Source organism: Ammospiza nelsoni, chromosome 1 (genome assembly GCF_027579445.1).
Source record: "Ammospiza nelsoni isolate bAmmNel1 chromosome 1, bAmmNel1.pri, whole genome shotgun sequence".
In the NCBI taxonomy this organism is placed as follows: Eukaryota; Metazoa; Chordata; class Aves; order Passeriformes; family Passerellidae; genus Ammospiza; species Ammospiza nelsoni.
In genome coordinates this window covers 18,728,448-18,743,789 of record NC_080633.1, presented here as the reverse complement: position 1 = coordinate 18,743,789, position 15,342 = coordinate 18,728,448, and the positions used below count along the sequence as shown (strand labels likewise).

At 38.9% G+C, this 15,342-nt stretch overlaps 1 protein-coding gene across 1 annotated transcript in view; it reads left to right on the top strand.

Annotated features, from left to right (window-relative positions):
• Positions 1-639: 639 nt before the first annotated feature.
• The window catches only part of ARMC3 (armadillo repeat containing 3), a 61,825-nt gene continuing 47,122 nt past the window's right edge, over positions 640-15,342 (top strand). Inside the window, exons 1-3 of the mRNA XM_059477873.1 lie at positions 640-778; positions 7,512-7,555; positions 11,938-11,986. Of these exons, the coding sequence (XP_059333856.1) occupies positions 11,939-11,986 (48 nt within the window). The 5' untranslated portion in view covers positions 640-778; positions 7,512-7,555; position 11,938. The remainder of the gene's footprint in view (positions 779-7,511; positions 7,556-11,937; positions 11,987-15,342) is intronic.

Here is a 15,342-nt window from a genome sequence, read left to right as displayed (position 1 = left end):
GGCTTCCACTTTTTTTTCCTTTTTTTTTTTTTATGAATGCTCTGAAAATAGACAGTGAAACGGGGTAGAGAAAAATCACAAAATTAAGTCGTGAACACAGCAACTTGCAAATTTTAGACAGACTGCACACAGTTAATTTTCAAAAATTGTGTCTTTGGGTGAGTAAGTAGCCTTTTCCTTTAGTCTGCAGAAATAACTGCTTCCTTTTTCCATCATTACCCAGCACCCATCAGCATTTACGACTTGAAGTTTCCCTCAAAGCAGCGTCACCGGCACTTCGGAGTCGGGATACACCGTGAAGAACTGGATTAAACGCGTGTGCCACCGCGAACCGCTTCCCTGAAGGCTTCTGGGAGCTCACACGAAACGCTCGAAGCCGTTGCCCAGGGACAACCGGCAGAGCAGAGGGAAGGAAGGAGGCGCGGCGGCGGCGGGCCCGGCTCCCTCAGGCCCGGCCTCCCTCAGGCGCGGCCGCCGCCGTCTCCCGGCAACGCCGAAGCAACGGCGCGGGCGGCGCTGCGCGATCGCCCCCGGGCGGCGCGGGGGGCGCGGGCGAGGCCGGGCAGCGTTGGCAGCGCCGAGGGCAGCGGGGCTCGGGGCAGTGAGCACAAATCACCGGTACAGCCCCCGGGCCGCGGCGGTGCCGGGCGGCAGCGGCGGTGTCGGGCGGGCGGTGCGTTAGCGGCCGGAGCCCTCGGGCCGTGCCGCGGCTCCCGGGGGGTCTGGCTCCTCGGCGCTTGCCCGTGAACTGAGGGCCAAGTGTCTGTAGACCTTCAAAGTGAGTTAAAGTTTTAACAGTTGGGGGTTTCTTTTTGTTTGTTTTGGTTTTGGCGTTTTTTGGTGTTTTTTGTTGTTGGTGGGGTTTTTTGTTTTGGTTTTTGTGTTGGTGTTTTGGCGTTGATTTTGTTTGTGTGTTTTTGTTTTGGTTTTAGTGTTTTTGTTTGGTTTTTTTTGTTGTTTTTTTTTTTTTTTTTTTTTTTAATATCATCCTTCCAGGTACCAGAAGAGAACTTACAGAAAGGACGGAGCAAGACTGTTTACGAGAGCACATAGTGACAGGATAAGGGGGAATGGGTTTGAGCTGAAAGACAGTAGGTTTAGATTAGATCTTGGGAAAAAATTCTTGACTGAGAGGGTGGTGAGGCACTGGAACAGGTTGCCCAGGGAAGTTGTGGATACCCCGTCCCTGGAGGTGCTCAAGGCCAGGTTGGATGGGGCTCTGAGAAACCTGGTCTACTGGAAAGTGTGCCCTGCCCACAGCAGAACTAGATAATTGTCAAGATCACGTTCCAACTATCATTCTAAGATTCTATAATTCTTAAAGGCATACATTGAAGTTTCCTCCAACCACAGCCAAAAAGCCCACTAAAAACTTACTGTCTGCATGATAAGGATATCTACTAACAGTAGTGGCAATTGCAAGATTTATATTAAAATTGTGGTGTTTAATAACAACTGAAGTGCATTAGTATGAATATAAATAAAATTTAGACCCAGACAGAATATCCTGCACTGAAGGGCTCCTCACACTATTTCATACTAGAAACTGGGAATTTAGGAACTGATGTCAGCAATGAGTGGACACATTCAACTGTACCAGTCTTTTTAGATGTGAATTGGGAAGCAAGAAACTGCAGTAAGGAATGACCTGCCATAAGGAAGCTTAGATGGTAGAGGAAAAAGAATTTTATTCTAAAATCTAGATAGATAATATGGAAAAAGAAAAATAACAGTTCTCTTCAGTGAGACGTGGAATTTCTGTGTGACAGTAACATGAGAGGTCTGAAATCTAAGGTTCTGTGGATTTGAGATGAGAATTTAAAAAAACCCAATTGGATACAGAGGCTTGCTCTAAAAGAACAGTAACAGGTGATTAGGCTATTAGGAGGAAAACCTCACCTCATTTATTAATATTTCAAATGTCTTGGGACTATTGTAGATGGAATTTCAAAGCAAAATATGGATCAGCTTGTAGAGAAGCATTGTCTATAGTACAGAACTCTTTTAAAATCTTTTTGGCTATCTGATGTTATCAATACAAGATAGTCTGAGATTATGCAAGGTAAAGACATCTGCTTTCTATTGTTCATTGACAGTGAGCAAGATCACTTTCACATTTATTGATGAAAGCAAGATTTCCTTTTTTAACTTCCTTTCATTTTTTTATTTTTATCAGGTTGCCATTGTCTGATTATCTAATATTCCTCTAACACAATGAACACTTACATGAGCCTATATGTCCACTGCTGTCCTTAGGTTTGCAAATCTGCTACCTGCATATTTGTCTTAAACTGCAACAAATGTCTTTTTTTTTTTTTTTTTTTACTGCAAACATAATAGAGCCTGGTAAATGAGCAGTTCAAATGAAACAATAGGGCTACCATTGCAGACATAACCATCAAATCATGAACGTGATAGTAACACATCTGAGACGTTTCCCGTGTTGACAAAGAAGTATGAGTACAATTTTGTACGAGGCAGGAGAGGTTTCATCTGGGGTGCTCAGCAGAGGTCATCCATGTTTTCAAAAGGACTTAAAAACGTTTATGAGGATGATCTTTCTAAAGCAAAAATTCAGAAAAGGAAACAGCCAATACATTTCTTTGAAGATAAAATTATTAATGGAAATATTCCTATATTCTTCTTCCTATTAATTCCATATCCCTATATTCTTACTGGGTCTTGGAAAAGTAAGGGCTAAACTTAGAGTTTATCTCATTTCCTGGAGTTCTACTTATGTTATGGTGTTCCTTACTCATAATTCGTGTGTGTGTGTGTGTGTTTTGTGGTTGCTGCCTTATTTTTTTTTTTTTTGAGTCCCCTTTACAGCCTGCAGAAACTCTTTTGTTGCCTTTACTATGTTGCATCATAGCCATTTTTCAGAGCCTATTTATATTGTTTAAAATAGCTTCATTTTCTGAAAAATACTTCATGCTCTTCACCTGTACTTTAGTTAGCCAGATGGTGACATATGGCCATGTCTCTTCTTGCTCTTTTGGTTGTACATGCATAAACTCCATATTTGCAGTGGTAAACTTTTTTACCAAGAAAGAAAAGAACATAGCATTTCAGTATGTGCAGTGTGAGAAGACCTTTGATTAAGGTTGCAGTTTTGTATCCTTAAAATAGAGCCTACTATATATGTAATGTACATATATACATGAAAAATTATTATAGATAATATATATTGTGTATTATATGTGTATTATTAATTGAAATAGAGAGGGGGATAAATATTCTGTTTGTGTTTAATTTAGGATTTCTATTTCTTAAAAGTCTGAATAATTATAAAATTTCACTCTAAGTTATTATAATGTTTTACAATTTTTATTAAAACATTATTCAATGAATAACACCCTGCTGGGACATGATTTTTCTTTCTAAAGCAATCTGAACACTCAACAGCAAGTGTCTTCAGAGAGCTTGGGAAGCCCCTTATTTGAGCATCTTTTTCTGTAGATAAGTTTTTAAACATTCTGGTTGAATTTAGATACATGTTTCTTCAGTTATTTACATTAAAAGAGGCCCTGGGGAAAGATCTGGACTAATTAGAGTATTGGGCAATTACCAGACATGTGAAATTTAATGAGGTCAAGTGTCAGGGACGGGACAGCCTGGATGTATGAACAGGAAGGGGACCTGGGGGTCCTGGTCCATGGCAAGCTGAACCTGAGCCAGCAGTGCCCTGGCAGCCAGGAGGGCCAACCCTGTCCTGGGGGCATCAGGCACAGCATGGCCAGCAGGGCAAGGGAGGGATTGTCCTGCTCTGCTCTGCTCTGCTCTGCGGCGGCCTCACCTCAAGTGCTGGGGGCAGTTTTGGGTGCCACAATGTAAAAAAGACATAAAACTGTTAGAGTGTCCAAAGGAGGGCCATGAGAATGGTGAAAGTCTGGAGAGGAAGCTGTGTGAGAAGCAGCTGAGATCACTCCTCTTGTTCAGCCTGAAGGAGACCAAGAGGAGCCCCCTCTCCCCCCACCTTCACAGGGAAAAGTGGAAGGTCAGGCACTGATCTCTTCTCTGTGGTGACCAGTGACATGACCTGAGGGAATGGCTTCAAGATGTGTGAAGGGAGATTTCTTTTTTAGGAAAAATTTCTTCACCCAGAGGGTGGTTGGAAGAGGTCCCCAGGGACCTGTTCACTGAAGCAGGTCCCCAGGGAAGTGGTCACAGCACTGGAACAGGTCCCCAGGGAAGTGGTCACAGCAGCAAGCCTGACAGAGTTCAAGAAGCTCTTGGACTCTCAGGCACATGGTGTGACTTTTGGGGATGGTGCTGTGCAGGGCCACGAGCTAGACTCGATGATCCTGATGGGTCCCTTCCAACCCAGCAGATTCTATGAGTCTATGTGGGAAGTAAGGAATCTTTCTTTTTGAGGAAAGTAGAATTCTTTAGGCTAACAAAATGAAATGTTACCTTCAGGTAGAGGAAGGGCATGACCAGAGGACTGGAGTACCTGTCCTGTGCAGATAGGCTGAGAGAGTTGGTGGTTTTCAGCCTGGAGAGGAGAAGGCTCTGGGGACACCTTAGAGCACCTTTCAGTACCTAAAATGAGCCCACAGGAGAGCTGGAAAGGGACTTTTTACGAGGGCATGCAGGGATTGGGCACAGGGGACTGGCTTTAAAAATCTAAGAGAGTGGGTTTAGGTTACATAGTCACTCAGAGGGTGGTGAGACATTGGAAGAAGTTGCCCAAAGAAGTTGTGGATCCATCCCTGGCAGTGTTCAAGGCCTGGTTGGGTGGGGGTTTGAGCAGCCATGTCTAGTGGAGATGTCCTTGCCCATGGCAGCGGGGCTGGAATAAGACGATCTTTAAGGGCCCTTCCAACCAAACCATTCTAGGATTCTAAATGTATTCTGATTCTATATTTGTAAATATATGTGGAATTTATATAATATACTATATGGCATGAATAGAATACAGTAAATATATATTTTATAGTATAAATACTTATAATAAATATTTTCATACATGCCAGCAAAGAAAGTAATTGAAATAATTGAACAACTTTTTTTTAACAACTTCTTAATGAGAGAGGTGGGAAAAGTATTTAAGGTTTTTAAGATATAGTGTGATAGGTGGGATTAACATGATGCAGTGGCTGTGATGGGGAGAGGGACAAGTCCACTCATTCAGAATGTCCCTTTCCCCCAGTGTCCCCATGAAACTGACAGGAGGAAGCATTCATTTTAATTCAGGTAGATTGTCACAGCTGGCTAAAATCTTAGGAGTGTCTTTAATTTTTTACTAGTACTTCTTCCTGAGTCAGACCATCTTTGCCTTCTAAATGGGAAGTGTCCGGCTATTATAGTTCAGATTGTGCAACTAGTGTCTCTCATTTGGTTTAGATTAAGTCAATTTTTCTTTAGTCTGTTTTTCATGGGATGAGGGATTTCACTATGCATCTCAGACATTTAGAATCACACTTGAAAATCTCCTCAATTCATCTTGTCACAGCTTGGATTCTCCAAGGATAGATCCTAGGTCTGATGTTATTCAATCTGTTCATTTTAATTTGGAAATTAGCAATAACATAGAGAAATAAAAATATTCTGATGAGATTAAAATAATTTGTTGCAACTAAAGAAGACCTTTAGAAACTTCTGAGAGCTCTTCTGCATTTGGGTGAACAAGTAACACCATGACAAATAAAACTCATTGTTGATGAAAGCAGTGTAATTTATGTCAGGAATACTTAGAACAATATTCTCTTCAGTAGTAAATCTAAATTAATTGTGATCAACTGAGTAAATGAGCTGTTTACCATATGTGGATAACTTAGTGAGAATCTTCACTGAGGAAACTGGGTTAAAAGAAATTCCCTGAAAGTTACAATGTCACTCGAATAAGTCAGTAGTGTTCTAGAATTGATTACAGTATTTCTCCTTAGGTAAGTCACATCTGAGAAAGGTTTCACAGTCACAGAGGGACTCTGAGACAGGAAACATACATGTCTGGAAAAGCTATATGGAAAAAAATAATTAAGACAGCTTAGAAAGGAGGTAAATCAGAATGTACAGTGACTTATAAAGGAAGGTAGAAAAGATCAAGTCAAGGCATCTGGTAACTAAAGTTGTAATATAAGAAGGAGGGATTATTGTGTTGGATTGAATAACACATTTAAACTATTTACATATTTTTAAATCTAAGGAGTAGTTCCTTATACAGGACACTTGACAATTGGATATATGCTGTAGCATGTCTAAGAATGAGGAGTAAAAGGATTAGGCATTTATGTGGACAGTAAAAATAGCTACTATTGTTAGGAAGAACATAAAAACTTTAGGAGATCTAAACCTTGGTACTTTAGGGAAATAGAAACCCTGTAACAGATGGAAGAAATCTGACTTTTGGGATTAGTTTCAGGCATTTATCAGAAACATTTGTCTGTTGTCATTCTGGAGGCTGGATACTGATCAGCCATGTGGAAAACTGTTCTTATTCACTGAATCACAGAATCACAGGGTGGGTCAGATTGGAAGGGGCCGGAGTGGGTCATCTGGTCCAACCTCCCTGCTCAAGCAAGGCCATCCCAGAGCACATTGCACAGGATTGCATCCAGATGGTTCTTAAATCTCTCCAGTGAGGGAGACTCCACACCCTCTCTGGACAATCTGTTCCGGTGCTTGATCACCTGCAGAGTAAAGAAGCTTTTCCTCATTCAGGTGGAACTTCCTCATCATTTTTTCAACAAATATACACATGCACACAGATAAAACAGTGGGTAAATTCAAAGGCCTTGACTTAATTGGTCTCCCATATAATGTATTATTTTCATATGGCACAAATATCTATATCTGCAGGAACTGAATATTAAATTGGACCTGCTATCTCTTTTTAACTCTCTTATTATATGAAGCCAAGTTTTTTAATAGTGTGGTAATGCTTGCACTGTCATGACAACACAGGGAAAGGGAAGTCTATTGATCCATATTTAAGGATTTGGGCAGAAAAAAAGATGAAAGGAGAATTTTGGAGAAGGAAAGGAGTTTCAAGACTATTCCACATTATTCTCTTAGTTAAGGTGAAGCTATCTGAGAATGATGAGGATATTAAGGCTGATATACAGAGGACATATTGTTTTATGGACTCAAGAAAGGAGTGAGATTGTCTGCTGATGATATGATTATCTTTTGATTCCATTGGAGGGCAGCAGTACTAGAATGTCCATACAAAAATCAGTTGGAATAATCAATGATAATGACGGATTTATAGGCAATTTTCACTGTTATCATAAGAAAAAATAATACTTTCTCTGAGACAAAAATAAACAGCTATACTTCAATTAAATTTGCTCAACTAAATTGACATGATGAAATTATCACCTGTAAGGCAAAAAGAGTCTCACTTGTGCATCATTTTCAGTAAGAACCTGAAAATCGTGGCTAGGTTGTACTAACACAGATTGAGACTATCTTTAAGAATTGGACTGTTAATTTGAAAGTGGATCATGTAATAAACAACTGGTTAGAAGCTATTTCTAAATCCTTCTCCTTGCATTGCTTTTCCACAGGGGTAATTGCTCTGAGCCCAGACCTTTGATTCCTTGACTAAGAGGTAAGTTCCACTGCTGGCAGTGCCTCTGACTTATTCCTGTTCTTCGACTCAGCTCTCACACTATGTGCAGGGTCCTAGATTGTTGCAGCTGTTATTTAAGGTTTTAGAAAACAGAAGATGCAAATGGAACAGGAAGTGTTTTTTAAGTGCATTGTCTGATTTAAACCCAGGAAATACTATGTTCTTTAGGTGTATGCAACAGGACTCTAACAGGGTAAAGGAAGTATTTATAAGACTTCAATATTTCAAACAGAAAAACAATCAGAAATATTTCCTCATATTTCAAAGTACAATTTATAGATTCTTTCTTTGTTAAAGCTCACTTGCTAGCCATCATCTTGTATTTTTAAAAAATAAAAAGTGTAGTGACTAGATATAAGTGGATATCTCAAATTTGCAATCTAAGAGACTGAGAAAAACAACTATTCACATTAAAGCGTCACAGTAAAAATAAATAAGTACAGGGATCAGGGCCACCATTATCTTATGATCTAGTACTTGGAGTCTGCTCCTCTGAGCAGGAATCTGCAGCAACTCTTCCAAAAACTAAATAAATTTTCTGTATTTTATTTGACATGGCAGAGATGCCAGTTCCTGATAAAATAGTTTAGAAGTTAGAGGCTTCCACTTTGAACCAAAAAATCTGCATTTGTGACCTTCTGCAAAATCATTTTCCACTCACAGGCAGATTTTTCTGGTCATAGAGATATAACTGGTGGTGTGCCTGTTCCTGCAGCCATTGCAAAAAAGACAAGGTGGCTGTGTTTTTTTATATGCCTGGTTCTGCTGGTGTTCAGTCTGCTATGATAGTGTCTGCCAGACCTAGCCTGGCATGTGGATTCATGTGGAGAAATGGGGTAATAAACTTAGCTCACAAACTTCAATGTCAATGTAAATACATGAGCTAACAACTCCAGACTCTGGTCTTGGTCCAAGGAAAAAGTTACTTTTAAGGTGCTATTCCATTTTAGGTACCTGCTTTAAGATGAATCTGCCTTAAGAGCTATTGAATATGTTGACTAGATCTCCATCAATTATCAAGCAGAGTGATTAACTTTAGTGCTGATACTTAGTTTTGTTTAATGGACACTACTCATGGATTCTGGATATGGGTTTAACTTAGGATGCTCATACTGGAGTGGTTCTGGTCCTGTGGGAAAGCTAATGAAGTTCAGAGTGAAACAGGGAACTGCCTACTGAGCTAAGGCACTAAGAATAGCCAGAGCTGAGGGAGAGCTTTGGGGATTGTGGTTTTGGAATGAGGGTTTAGTTAGACATAATGACTGTCCTGCTGCTTGAGAGACACCACCTGATTGCACCACTGCACTAAAACTGGTTTGGAGAAGGAAAAGCAGGCTAGGTTGTCTACCACTGAGGCAATAAATTCCAGGTGAAGGACAGGAAGTAGCATGGAATGATAACTTCATGGATTGCTTGGCTATGTATTGGCTACATCTGTTAGGTCAAAGTACTTTATTACCTCTAGCTCTACATGATTTAAAACAATCAACCCTTTAATCTCAAAAAACATATGTAGAAAGGGCATGCTCCTATGATTCAGAAATGTGCAGGACATGAAGTAGAGGATATTACTCAAATGAGAATATTATTTTGTCTTTAAAATTTAGAAACACAGAATCGTTTAGTTTGGAAAAGACCTTTTAGAACAAGTCCAACTCTTAACCTAACACTGCCCAGCCCACTACTAAGCCATGTCCCTGAGCACCAACTGTCTTAATACCTCCAGGACAGGTGGCTCAAGCACTTCCCTGGGCGGCCTGTTCCAATGCTTACAATCCTTTTGGTGAATAAATATTTCCTAATATCCAATCTAAACCAGCCCTGGCACAACTTGAGGCCATTTTCTCTTGCTGTAATCCTTGTTATGTGGAAGAAGACACCAGCCCCCACCTTGGTGCACCCTCCTTTCAGGCAGTTGCAGAGAGCAGTAAGGTCCCCCTGAGTCTCCTCCAGGCAAAGTGTTAACCCATCCAAACCATGAACAGCAAGTTTTTTCCAGGAATTAATTAATTTAATTACATGTATATGTAATTACTAGTGAATAATTTTCATTTTTAAAATAAGTTTTACAGGGAACATTAAGCCAGAATTTTATAGGTATAAAAATTTAAGCCCTACTACAATTGTTGTCCAAATTCTAAATATTTAGATTGGTTAACTGAGAACCTACTGAGAAAAAGACAGCATGCAGTTATCTTGGAGAGAAAGGGATTTGAATAAAGAAGCTCTTTTATGGGTCAGTAGCCTTTCAATACCTGCACACATTGATTGTCTGTGATAATTACAGTTCAATGCAGAAGACACATTTTTAATTATCAGTAAGCCAAAGAATTCCATGTCCATCATTCCCTCAAGTCAGAGAATGACCACTGAATACAGAGAGGTTTATGGAAACAAAGCTCACACCAACGTTTGATGGCAGAATGTATTGAAACTTAGATTAGTAACTGCACCGAAGAAACAGACTGAGTGGCATAACTGAGAGTAAAGTAATCGACCTGTTCTCTCTGCTTGTTGCTACAAATCACACTGCTTGTTTTTAAATGAAATTTTTTAAGGAACCAAATATTTCTGAACACTGAGAAATATGTAAAAGTTTCTTTAAAATATGCTCAGAAATTGGATGTATTTATACAGAGTGAAGAAATATTTGCCATTAAAAGCCTCAGTTATTCTTGGTCTTGAAATATATATAATTTGAATCTGAGAACATTAATTATATAACATTATAAATAATTTTGCATTAATTAACTTATAAAATTAGTTGGTTTAAACTTAATTAAACTCACTCAGAATTAAAATTGCCTTTTATGACTGCAGCTTAATTTATATCTGAAATGAATTGAGCTGAACCGAATGATTCTGAGTATGTGTCCATATCTCCATACCGGAATCAGCACAGTCTAAATAACGCAGATTTCCTGAATGTCCATCTAAATTTGGTTCTTGCATCTGTGCATGAGTCTTTCTTTCTACAGTGACTGCATAAATCAGAAGGTAGTATGTCCATCACACCTGTTGAATATACTGTCAGTAAATTGTCCTTATGCTTTTTCTTATATAAATTAATTTGTCTCTGGCCAAAGCTGTGCTTTCTGACACACTGAATTTATGTGTGTGCATTTCATGTGTGTGTGTGTACAGATGCAAAAGGATAAAGCAGATTAGAGCTGAAAAGTCTTTGGCTGTGTGGATCTTCCTCTCAAAATTGTAATTAGTGACCTGCCTATGAAGTTTGAAATTTCATATCTGTTTTTAGGATGTGCTTTATCAACTGCTTTCATTAGTGCTGTGTTAATTTATTTGCAGAGATTGGTAGAGGAGCAGTACTGGAAAATTCAAGAACAGCTTGAAATTTTTGTTTAAAACAACAAATAAGCACCCAGGTTACATCTCATGCTGCACTAGAAAATAATCTCTTATAGCAGAGGTAGGATTTCAATAAACTCTGGCTGAGGGTGAATGTGTGGTCTCCCTTTGAGAAATAACCAAGCAATTAACAAGGGGTACTAGCGGTGCACATTTCACTTTTACACAGTGTTAAAACAAACTTAAGTTTGCCGTAACTTGAGTTATGTTCTATGCTAGTGGCTCATGTTGCCCTTTACTTTTGCCTGTACCTCAACTGGAAGGCTCTGCTGAAGTTTTGCAAGCTACATGAAATTAGGTCCACATGAGGTATTACATCCATATGCTTCAGAAGCTGCTATTAGATGCAGCTGAGGAGGTCTTCTTGGTTATGTGCACGTGTGCTGATACAAAAAGAAAAATTAATAAGACAAGCTGGACTTTGTGTAAATAAATGTAACTTTTTAAAAATCAATGACATTTATACTGTGCAGAACTGTTTCTTAATACCTGCAGACCTGATTTTTGTCTCCTGTGAAATATGAACATAGAATTCAAATTGTATTTGAGCCATGTTTTCAAGGTAGAACTGATTTGTACATTCTGCAGTTGTATGGAATGTTTGACAACATAGAATGTATAGACAAACATGGGGAAATGCCCTAAAGGGACTTTCAAGTTCGTATATGATTTATAGATGCAAATAAAACTAATTTACAGAAAGGGATATTCTGTGTATTTGTACCACATTACAGCCTCAGCCTGTACTGAGTTTTTAGCTATATATATTGTTGACAGATGTATTTTACCAAATGTGTACAAATGTTAGAAAGAAGGACTACTTTCTCTATAGAAATTACTAAGTCAAAGAAATTTTCAGACTGATTTGGAGGGTCAAATGAATAAGAAAGTCTGTCTTAAAAGGTTCCCTGAATTACTGGTAAACTGGTTCCTAAAACACAAAAGAGAGTTTGTTTGCCTGCTTTTATTTTTGTTTGTTTGTTTGTTTTTAGAATGGGTAAAAAAGTAAAGAAGGAAACAGAGTCTCCACCCAAGGATGTGGTAAGTTTATAAACTGCTATGTGCTATAAAATAAACATTACACAATTACAGGCCCAGCTCTACCGTCCTTACATAGTTCCTTATTCTCCCAGTTTACCCACATTATTCTAAAAATGGCTTTTAAAGATGTCTCTGTTTCTGCTTTTCTTGGACAGCATACAAACCAGAGTGACTGGGCATGTGTAGCTCTTTGTAGAGATTGTTGTCTTTGGCAGGCATTGCAAACAGTTATGTATGAAACAATCCTGGCTTCTTTTTATTTGAAGAACAGTGTTAGCTTTCTCTTTGTAAAAATCAAAGGAGAATGGAGAAGAGCAACCTGAAATCTGCCTGTCTTTTTAACTGTGAATACATTCTCTTTCTTTAAGGATGAAAGAGTTAAAAGCCTAGATAGATCTGTGTTTTTTTACAGAACACAAAATTTGACAAATATTTTGAATAATACTACATACTCTGTCTCTTTTGCAAATATGTACAGTCTTAAGAAGCAGTTTAGGTTTTTCTGTTGTCATTGGAAGTAGAGTGAAAAGTAGAGAAGCTGTAGCCCAATATAGAATAATGGTGATAGAGAGACTTTTTTTTTTTCAAAAGGTGGAGGTTAAGGGTCTGATACTAGCACACTTTTCAAGAATTTCTGTAAATTCACAAGGTACAAAGAGGCTCCCAAAAAGACAATTGTTTGAAACACAGCTAGTTTTTAATGTTTAGTTGTTTTCTTCAGAAAGAAGTAGAGGAAATATAGAACATTGAAAAGAGTACAGTATCAACTCTGTGTCAAATAACAAGAAAATTAATGAAAATAGGGACCTCAATGAGTCCCACAGAGGGAGTCCCACTCCTTCAGTGAGTCCCACTAAATGCCAAGTTCTTTACACTGTTTAAAAAACCCAGTGGATTTATGTGTAAAGAGTTGTAGTACTGCAAGAGCTTTTTCAAAGTCACAGAAAAGTCAGCAGAAACTACATTGCAATTTCAATATTAAATAAGCATATATAGTTTTGACTAAGACAGTAATATCCAATGGTCATGATGTCCCTGAGACATAGCAGTTGACATCAGGTTTACCCAGCTGTTCTGTGGAAAGGTGAATATTACAAATGTAATTCATAACCTCCAATCAATAATAAATCCTTATGAAAGGAAATTGCATAAAACCTCAACATAACTTCTATCTGTATAAAGAATATACTCACAAAGAAGGTGTATGTGGATGAGTCTAATTCAAACAGGCCTGAGAAATTAAGACTAAGTATCTTTGCAGCCTAAGAAAAGGTTTGAAGGGCAGGGCAACACATTAAAGTCATACAGAGGAGCTGAAGTAAATAGCTAGAAAATCAGTAGATGCAGCACCACAATTTCTATATCCCAAATATACAATTAGATTTTCCAGAGAAAATGGTGGTACAGCGTGCTAGGTACTACAATAACCTGTGAATACACAGACAAAGTCAGTAAAACTATCAAAAGGAATGAATTGGAAAGAGTGAATTCCAGATGGCATCTACAGCTTTTGGCTTAGTTTTTACCCTTTTTGTACTTCAGCCTAGCATGTCTATTCTGGCAGTTGTAGCAGGAGAAATGTGTCATATCAGGACAGTATTAAACATGGAAATAGATAATTTTAACTATTAATGAAGAAAATCTTACCATAATAAGAATTTTGTTCATAATGATTAAGTAAAATCAAATCTGAAAACTTTAAATTTCACCTGGGTGTTTCAGATGGCAGGAAATGAGATGCAGACAAAATAAAAGATGTATTAGCTATTATCTTGTGATTGATAATCTGTTTATGAAAATGTCAAGTCCAAGAAAAGAAGCCTTGAGATAATGTAGACGGGCTTATAAAAGAAGGCCTTTGTGCATGTGGAATGCTCTGAGAATATATGGTACTGCAGATGACCACTAATTTTTTATAGATTTCTAGGAACAGGTGGGAAACACATCTCTTAGCCTAGCCACTGCTTATATGTTTCAGGAAGTATTCCTGAGGTCTCTGTTTTCACTACCTTTCCTAATTTGTCTTTTAGTATTCTCTGTTCTAAGAATTGGTCTCCAAGAAGAAAAACTTTGCTTTGAGCCACTATCTCTATATGAATGACCTAAGACAGCAATTCAGGCAGATAAAATATGCTAGCTTTGACATAGATTGATAGGGACTTTTCACATGATATCTACATTAGGTTGGTCTAGACAATACTATTATTTGATCATCAGCTAGGTCATGGATATTGAAAGGGGAGCCTGAGATTATCCCTGGAGAAAATATTGAAGTGTTATCACTTAAAGAAAGCTATAGATACCTGAGTATTTCTGAGAAAGGCTTAATTCACAAGACTGATGTTAAAAAAAGTGGAATGTATGAATTGGCCCAGTCAGCTCCTGAAATTGTCCCCACATAAACATCTTCTTTTGATTAACGCCTAAATATTAATTTGACTTGACTTTAGTGAGGCTTTCAAACTGCCTCTTGTAACATCCTCATAGGTAAACTGGTGAAGAGCAGAAGAGATAAACAGACAGTGTGAATGAACCAAAAGGTAGCTGAACTGACAGGCTCAGAAGGTTGTGATCAGCCTCATGAGATCCTGTTAGAGGCCAGGCACTCGTGTTGTGCTCCAGGGGGTGATCCTGGAGCAGATACTGTTCAACCTCTTCCTTAGTGACCTGAATGATGGGACAGAGTGCACACCCAGCAAGTTTGCAGAAGATACAAAATTAAGAGGAGTGATTGACTGACCAGATGGTTGTGCAGCCATTCAGGGGGACCTCAACAATTTCCTAGAGGAATAGGAAATTGGGAATTTAATTAAGTTCAATAAAGGGAAATGGCTAAGTCCTGCACCTGGGGGAAGAATATCCGGTAGAGACTGGGTGAAGACCAGCTGGAAAGCAGCTTTACAGGAAAGAACCTGGTGATTCTGGTGGACATGAACCAGAAATGGGAACTTGGAACAAAGAAAGCTGACAAAATCCTGGGCATTAGGCAGAGTGTTGCCAGCAACCTGGGAGAGGGGACTCTTGTGTTTCACTCAGTTTTGGTGAGTGAGGCCACACCTGGAGTGCTGTGTTCTGTTCTGCATTCTCTGGTACGAGAGAGATGAGGCCTTAGTGGAACAAAGTCTTGGAGCATTTGTCTCAGGAGGAGAGATTGACAGTTGGGACTGCTTGGTCTTGAGAGAAGGTTTGGAGGAGTCTTGTAAGTGTGAAACTTACTGATGGGAAGAAGTAAAGAAATCAAGCCAGGCTCTTCTCAGTGGTGCCCTGTGAAAAGATGAGAGGCAGTAGGCACAAAGGGAAATGCAGGAGGTTTCCATTTAAGCATAAGGAAAAAAATTCTTCTTTTGCCTTAACAA